General features: G+C 71.9%; 1 protein-coding gene across 1 annotated transcript in view; it reads left to right on the top strand.

The window, feature by feature from the left end:
• Nucleotides 1–351: 351 nt before the first annotated feature.
• CHLNCDRAFT_138627 (hypothetical protein) overlaps nucleotides 352–7,584 on the top strand; it is a gene marked incomplete at both ends in the record, with an annotated part of 10,310 nt that continues 3,077 nt past the window's right edge. Inside the window, 17 exons of the mRNA XM_005844636.1 lie at nucleotides 352–600; nucleotides 806–877; nucleotides 1,008–1,106; nucleotides 1,356–1,502; nucleotides 1,885–2,337; nucleotides 2,504–2,605; nucleotides 2,789–3,087; nucleotides 3,322–3,422; nucleotides 3,681–3,797; nucleotides 4,052–4,146; nucleotides 4,468–4,952; nucleotides 5,247–5,328; nucleotides 5,512–5,575; nucleotides 5,783–5,898; nucleotides 6,153–6,223; nucleotides 6,457–6,587; nucleotides 6,992–7,373. Coding sequence (XP_005844698.1) covers nucleotides 352–600; nucleotides 806–877; nucleotides 1,008–1,106; nucleotides 1,356–1,502; nucleotides 1,885–2,337; nucleotides 2,504–2,605; nucleotides 2,789–3,087; nucleotides 3,322–3,422; nucleotides 3,681–3,797; nucleotides 4,052–4,146; nucleotides 4,468–4,952; nucleotides 5,247–5,328; nucleotides 5,512–5,575; nucleotides 5,783–5,898; nucleotides 6,153–6,223; nucleotides 6,457–6,587; nucleotides 6,992–7,373 — 3,065 coding nt within the window. The remainder of the gene's footprint in view (nucleotides 601–805; nucleotides 878–1,007; nucleotides 1,107–1,355; nucleotides 1,503–1,884; nucleotides 2,338–2,503; nucleotides 2,606–2,788; nucleotides 3,088–3,321; nucleotides 3,423–3,680; nucleotides 3,798–4,051; nucleotides 4,147–4,467; nucleotides 4,953–5,246; nucleotides 5,329–5,511; nucleotides 5,576–5,782; nucleotides 5,899–6,152; nucleotides 6,224–6,456; nucleotides 6,588–6,991; nucleotides 7,374–7,584) is intronic.

The raw sequence follows: 7,584 nt of genomic DNA on the forward strand, positions 1-7,584 counted from the left end.
GCGTGCGGGGCTGCCAGAATTGCTGCTGTTTGCATCGTTGCTGTGGCTTGCAGGTGCGCTGAGAAGCCAGAGGGTCTAGAAGGCGGCCAGACAACCAGGGGAACGGCCGTTCACAGCAGCGGCAGAATGCTTGTTACACCGGCGAGAGACAGACAGTGCCAATTGATGGGCAGGCGCGGTTGGGCTTGGTTGCCGACGGAGTGGTGGGCCCCTGCTCCGCTCGAGCGCAGCAGGCAGCCGATCAATTCTCACCAGAGGCAACGGGAGGAGCCGCATTGTCCCTGTGCGTGTGCCTGAGTTCCCCCTGCCAGCGATCAGCCTTTGCGGAGCACTGGGGATGCGGCGCGGGGTATGAGCGACCGCGGGAGGGCTGGGGGCGTGCTGGTGGAGCCCCCAGCCGTGCAGACGGAACCACCACCGATCAGCTACCTGTACACGCACCTCCATGACAGCATCCGCCTGGAGCTGGACAACTTGGGGCAGGCCGTGCTCCAGCTACAACAGACCGGCAACAGCGGCAGCGCGGGCCTGGGGGCAGAGCTGGCGGCCCTGCAGAACCGCTACCACTTCCTGGAGCAGGTGTACAAGTACCACAGCAGCGTGGAGGACGAGGCGAGCGCCGCCGCCGCCGCCGCCGCTCGAGCGTGCACTCTGCGAGCCCTGCCGGCCCTCCGCCTGCCAGGCTCTCCGCATTCTGCGCAGGCTGGGGCAGCAGGGGGCGCGGCCGACCCGTCGGCGCGGCCGCGGAGGGTGCTGCCACCCCACCCACGCCCCGCCCACGCCCGCCGCCCTCCTCCCGCCGCAGGTGGTCTACCCCGCCCTGGACTCCAAAGTACGCAACGTCACGCTGGCTTACTCAGTAGAACACGAGGATGAGGTGAGCGCGGGCGCGGGCCTGGCCACCAAGCAGCCGAGGCAGTGTGGCAAGCGCCGTGTGGAGTGGCGTGTGGCGAGCGCATGCGCGGCCGCACACCGCCCCTGCGTGCTGCATCCCGCCCCGCCTGCAGGAGCATCTGTTCGAGCAGCTGAACCAGCTGCTGAGCCGGGCCCTGGGGGAGCCCGAGGGGAAGGAGCAGCTGGCGGTCGTGCGCCTGCTGGCCCGCAAGGTGAGGGCTGGGCAGGGGCAGGGGCAGGGGCTGGCGGTCCCTGCTGCCCTCCCCTGCTGTCCACCCTGCGCTGCGTGCGGCGTGCGGCCAAGTCGCGGGCGCCGCTGCCGTCGCTGTCGCCGCCGGCGCGCTTATCCTACCCCCTCAGCCAGCCCAGCCGGGATGCGTGTGGTGTGCCGGTCGAAAGCAGCTGCTGGTTGTCAACGATCGGGGAGGAGAGGAAAGCGCGTGTGGTGTGCTGGCCCGCAGGTGGAGGAGATCCACACCACGCTGCGCAAGCACCTGCGCAAGGAGGAGGAGCAGCTGCTGCCGCTGCTGGTGGCCCACTTCAGCACCGCGGAGCAGGCCGAGCTGGTGGCTCAGTTCCTGTGCTCCATCCCGCTGTCCACTGTGGAGGTGGGTGTGGTGCTGGCCGGTGTGGAGAGGCACCGGGCTGGAGGCACCTCGCTGGCCGGTGCGGGGAGGGTGGAGGCACGAGGCTGGCTGATGTCGGGAGGGAGGGAGGCACCGGGCTGGCCGGTGTGGGGAGGGGCGGAGGCACCATTGGCGCGGTGCATGCGGGCTGCGCGGACCGTGTCGGGAGGGTGGGAGGCAGCGTTGGGCGGGGCGTGGGGCGCCTGGCGGCCGGTTGTGGCATGGAGGCGGGTGCAAGGGTGGCATAGCAGCCTGGTTGGGTGCCACGCCCGGCCCTGCCGGCCATCAATCTGCTGCTCCCGACCCTGCTGTGCCTGAGGTTGCCCGTGGCGCCCCCCCTGCCCGCCCGCCTGCCCATCTGCAGCAAGTGCTGGGCTGGCTGAAGCAGCAGGTGCCGCAGGCGGAGCAGGCCAGGCTGCTGGTGCAGCTGCAGCAAGTGGTGGCGGACCGGCTGCTGCAGCAGCTGCTGCTGGCCTGGCTGGCGCCGCCAGAGGCAGCCGACGAGCCTATGGCGGTGGATGGGGAGGAGCGGCGGCAGGCGGGCGCCGCACCTCCTGCCGCCACGCGGCAGCAGGGGACGGGAGGCGGCGCGGCGGCGGCAGCGCCGGTGGCTGCCGACGGCGGCTGGCCCGGCGGCAGGCGCTTCTGCGGCGGGCAGGAGGAGTTTGAGTGCTGCCGAGAGGCCAGGGGCGGCACCAGGGGCGGGGGCGGAGCCGGGGCTCCGTGCGGCGGCAGCAGGGCAGCTGCCGGCGGCTGCCGGATTGACCGAGACTTGGAGGAGGCGGGGCAAGTGCCCGGCAACAAGCCGCCGCTGAGGGTGAGCCAGCGCATGGCAGGCTGCCTGTTTGTCTGCCTCCCTGTCTGCCTGGGCCCGCCGCGTGCCAGCCTTTGTGGGTGCGGGCCGCGCCTACGGCGCCGATGTGTTGCGTGCACTGCCTGATGGTGCCACATGGTACTGCATGTACTGCTTGATGGTACCGCAGGAGATCTACTACTTCCACCAGGCCATCCGCTCCGCGCTGCACAGCTTCGCGGCAGAGGCGCGGGCGCTGCGGGCGGCCGAGGGCCGGGTCACCACCTCGCAGGTACAGACAGCGCTGGCGCCGTCGCTGCTCCAGGCCTGCTAGGCGCTGCCCGCTGGACCAGCGCTGCCTGCTCCTTGGCATCGCCTGGCGCCTGGCCATTACCACGCTACGCCGGCCAACCTACGCCGCTGCTGCTGATGGTGCCGATGGCACTGGCTCCCTCCCCCTTGTCCCCGCCTGCAGCTGTCGGCCCTGGTGGAGCGGCACCGCTTCATCCGCGCCGTCTGCCGCTTCCACTCCGCCAGCGAGGACGAGATTGTGTTCCCGGTGCTGCGCCGCGTGCGGGCCGCGGCCGCCGCGGCGCAGCCGGCGGCGGCGCAGCGCCAGCAGCACGACGGCTTGCAGCAGCAGCAGCAGCAGCAGGCGGGGGGTGGCGCCGGAGGCTCCACACCACGGCTGCATGTGGAGGATGACCATGATGAGGAGGGGGCTAAGCTGGAAGAGCTGGGCAGGTTGCTGGGCGCGGTCAAGGCGCATGCCAGGTGGGCCCCCCGGGCTGCCGCCTCCTGCTGCGTTTGGTAGGTGGCGGGCGGTGGCAGGTGGCGTGGGGCGGGGGCCTCGAGCCAAGCATCACCCGCACCCGCCCCTGCTTGCTGCGCCGCCTCACTCTACCAGCCCTGCCAGCCCAAGCCTGCTTCGTTTCTTTCTCCTTGTCCCCGCGGGTCCACCCAACCTGGTCTCCCCTTGCGTGCTCCCGTTCTTCCCGCCTGGCGCAGGCGCGGCGCCAAGGAGGTGGCTGCCCTGGTGTGCCAACTGTCTGAGGTGGCGGACAGCCTGGCCAAGACCATGCACCGACACATGGCTCGCGAGGAGGCAGGTGGGGTTGGCAGCAGGCTGCCTGATGTGGGCTGGCAGGCGGGGAGGACTGGTGCGGCGCCGTGGTGGGCTAACTGGAGCGGTGGGGCGCGGCGCGTGCGCCGCACTGGGCCGCTCCTGCCCAGCCGGTGCTGCTCTTGCTGGGCAGCACTTCCTCACTTCCTCCTGCACACACACACACGTGTATGCGCAGCACACCCCGCATCGACCCCACCCCGCCACCAACGCCAGCGCCACCCCTCTGCCGCGCTCCCTGCAGAGGTGCTGCCCATCCTCACGCGCTCAGTGTGCATGGCGCAGCAGCGGCACATGGTGTGGCGCATCCTGCGCGCCATGCCGCTGCGCCTTCTGGAGCGGGTGATGCCCTGGGTGGCGGGTGAGGCTGGGGGGCAGCTGCGAGGAAGCTGCATGAAGCTGCGAGGAAGCTGCAAGCTGCTCCGGCAGCGGGCCGTGCCGAGGGCGCCGCATCGCGCCGGCCGTCCGCCGCCGCCGCCGCTGCTTCCCTGCTGCAGCCAGGCCGCACCAGCGGCCCAGGCTACCGCTGCGCGCGTGCGGGAGCACGGGATAGCCTGCCTCCTGCCTGCCTGCCCGCCTACCTACCTCCCGGTGCCCGCCCGCCTCCCCCTGCAGGGCGGCTGCGTGAGGAGGATGTGCGGGAATGGCTGGCCAACATCCGGTCGGCGGCGCCGCGCCACGAGGCGCCGCTGGTGGAGCTGCTCTGCCAGGTGGGCGGCTGCGGGTGTGGTGTGGCGTGGCGTGTGGTGTGCAGTGTGCTGTGCTGTGCTGTGCTGTGCCGCGTGTGGTGTTTGGGTGGTTAGGGGCTGGACTTGTAGCCTGCAGCGCGGCTGGGGCTGGGCAGCTGCAGGGGTGGTCGCCGCCGGCGGGGTGGAGGCGTGGGCAGCAGGCCCGGGCGCGTGCTGCCCGCCTGCTATATGCTGGCGCGCCAGCACAGCAGCGCTTGCCCTGCATGCGCCTTGTGCCCTGCACTCTCCCCAGGCTCACCCTGCATCGCCGCTCCCCTGGCGTGCCCCTCTTGCTGCCCGCAGTGGGCTCGGCGCGGCAAGCTGATCATGCCTGCCGCCGACGGCGCCGGCGGCACCTCTGCCAGCCGGCGACGCAGCCTGGACGACCCTTCCTTCTACCCCAATCAGACCTGCGGCCCCGCCTCCTTCCTCAGCAGCATGGCCATCTCCCAGCAGCAGCAGCAGCAGCAGCGGGACGGCTCTGGAGACCTGGAGGCCGCTGCTGGCGACGACTCCCAGCAGCAGGTCGGGGCCGCGGCGGCGGCCACGGCAGCCGCGGCCCCGCCGCCGCAGCTCAAACGCATCCGTACCGAGGCAGGCGGCGGCGCCGAGGGCGGCGCGCCGCTCGGCAGCGGCCTGCTGCCGCTCAGCCCGCACGGCGTGCTGCTTCCGGGGCTGAGCCCGCGGTTTGGCCGCGGCAGCGCGGGGTCTTCGCCCACCACCGACGACGGCTCTGCTGGGGCCACCAGGCCCATCGACCACATCTTCCAGTTCCACAAAGCCCTCAGGTGCGCCTCACCTCCCTGGGGCCACCCGCGGCAGGAGTGAGGCCGCCCGTGGCTCCTACCCAGGCTCCTCATGCTGCACCTCCAGCCCTGCCCCGACGCTGGCTCGGCTAGGGAGATGGGGGGTGTTTGGAGGCAGCCGGATGGCACGCGGCGGGCGGGCCGCTGGGCGCGCTGCGCTCCTCGGGGTGGCATGGCCGAGGCGTGTGCCACGCTGCGCTGTGAAGTGCTGTGCTGTGGCATGCTGTGCTGTGAAGTGCCACGCTGTGTTGTGCTGTGCTGTGCTGTGCTGTGCAGGCGAGAGCTGCGGGAGATTGAGGCCTCGGCCGTCGCCTTCCAGGCGGCCACAGAGGAGGCCACCGCCTGGGAGTTTGACGCGGTGGGTTGCTGGGATTCACCCTGCGGCACGGTTGAGCTGCGGCTGGTGGAGCGAGCGTTGATGGGGGGGTAGGGAGCGCAAGCTGGGGAGGGGGAAGGGTGCTGCTGGATCAGTACAGAACGGCCGCTTCCGACTCTCTGTGAGAAGGATCCTCCCTTCTTGTTGCTCCTCTCACCTGCGCAGGCCATCCAGGAGCTGGAGGCCAAGTTCCAGTTCCTGCGGGGCATCTACCGCGCTCACAGCAAGGGTGAGCTGGCGCTGAGCTGGCGCTAAGCTGGTCATGTCGCGCGCAAGCCATACGCACGCCACCTCGCACACCGACGCCATCCGCGGTCCCTGCGCCTGCCCCACACACCCGTGTCAGCCCCGCCTCCCATCCTACCGTGCCAGCCGCCCCCTCCCGCTGGCCCCGCCTTGCTCCTAAACATCCACATCCGCATGCCCTGCCCTGCAGCCGAGGACGAGATTGTGTTTCCGGCGCTGGAGGCCAAAGAGACGCTGCACAACGTCAGCCACGCGTACACGCTGGACCACAAGGAGGAGGAGCAGTACTTTGATGAGCTGGCGGCGGTACGTACTGCCGGTACCGCCGGTACCGCCGCCTCCCGCACCGCCCGCCACGCCGCCCCTGCGTTCTGGGCCGCGCCGCGTGCCGCGCCCGTGCCGCGTAGCGAGCTCTCACACGTCGGCAGAGCCCGGCGCCAACCGGGCGCCTGCCTGGCACCTGCCCCGAACCCCTCCCCCAGATTTCTTCCCCTTTTTTCCCAATCCTCACGAGAGCTCCTGCCCCCGCATCATCTCCCCCCCCACCCCACCGTGCGCAGGTGCTGGCCCAGATCAAAGCGGCCCGCGAGCTGCCCGAGCTGCGGCAGCACGCCGCCCAGCTGTCGCGCATGTGCGCCGCGGTGCGCGCCTCGCTGGAGACGCACGTCAGGCGCGCGCCGCCGCAGCCGCCGCTGGAGGCTGGCCTGCCTGCCTGCCTGCCTGCCCGCCTGGTGCTGCCTCTTCCCCTTCCTGCTCCTCCCACCCCCCTGCTCCTGCCCCTCCCCAGCCCCTGCTCCTGCTGCCAGCCCCTCCTTGCCACTGACTCTGCACCCACCCCCACCCCCCCACGCCTGCCCGCCGCAGGGCCGAGGAGCAGGAGCTCTGGCCGCTGTTTGCCGAGCACTTCAGCATTGCGGAGCAGGAGAGCCTGGTGGGCGTGATCATCGGCAACACGGGGGCAGAGGTGCTGACCACCATGCTGTCCTGGGTGCAAGGTGGGTCGCAGCTTGCTTTTGCTTTCTCTGTTTACTGTCTGCATATCCACAAAGGAACTTGTGACAGCAGCCCGGCTGGTGTGGGGCGCCTGAGGCAGGGGCAGGGCCCTGCTCCGGGTGCAAGGTGGGTCACAGCAGGCCGGGTGGAGGGGGTTGTCCTGAGGCAGGGCCAGGACCCTACGGCAGGCTGTGGCTGGGGGAGGCCGGGCGGGACGCTCGTCCCGACCGACGCGCGGCGCGGCGCGGCGTGCTGCCCCGACCGCAGCGCAGTGCTCTTGTTGCTCTGCCACCAGCGCACGCACGCACCGCCCACACCGACCACACCACACCACACGCACCGACTGACGCGCATGCCGCTCCCCCTGCCCGTGCTGCTCCCCCTGCCCTGCCCTGCCCTGCCGCAGGCTCCATGACTCTGGATGAGCAGGAAGCCATGATCGCCTCCCTCAAATCCGCCTCCAAATCCACGGCCTTCGCGCAGTGGCTGGGCGCCGTGCGCAGCGGCCCCGGCGGCGGCGGCGGCGGCGGCAGCCCCCCCGCGGCCGCAGCAGCGGCCGCCGCGGCAGGCGGCGGCCTGGCCGCGGCCGCGGCCGGGGGCGGCGGGGAGGGCGCGGCCGCGGGCGGCGCCGCCGCAGGCGGCGGCGGCGGCGCCAGCCTGGCGCCCAGTCACCAGGAGGAGATGGCGGCCACCCTGGCTGAGGTGGCAGAGTATCTGGCGCGGCAGGGCATCGCGGGGCCCGCCCCCGCAGACCCCACCAGCCTCGCCGCCGACAGCAGCAGCTTCAAGTGAGCCAGGGGGGCTGCGCCGCGCATGCGCCGCAGGGGTCCGCCGCCGCAGGCGGCGCTGCCGTGTGCCCAGCCTTCACGCCCTCCGCCGCCGCTGCCGTACCTGGCCCCGCCCCGCTCCACCCCACCTCTGCTCCTGTGCCCCGCGCAACCCTGCCTCTTCGCCTTGCCGCTCCCACCCTTGCCTCTGCCCCTTGCCCCTCCCAACCTT

The sequence above is a fragment of the Chlorella variabilis genome (assembly GCF_000147415.1).
Source record: "Chlorella variabilis unplaced genomic scaffold CHLNCscaffold_21, whole genome shotgun sequence".
Classification (NCBI taxonomy): Eukaryota; Viridiplantae; Chlorophyta; class Trebouxiophyceae; order Chlorellales; family Chlorellaceae; genus Chlorella; species Chlorella variabilis.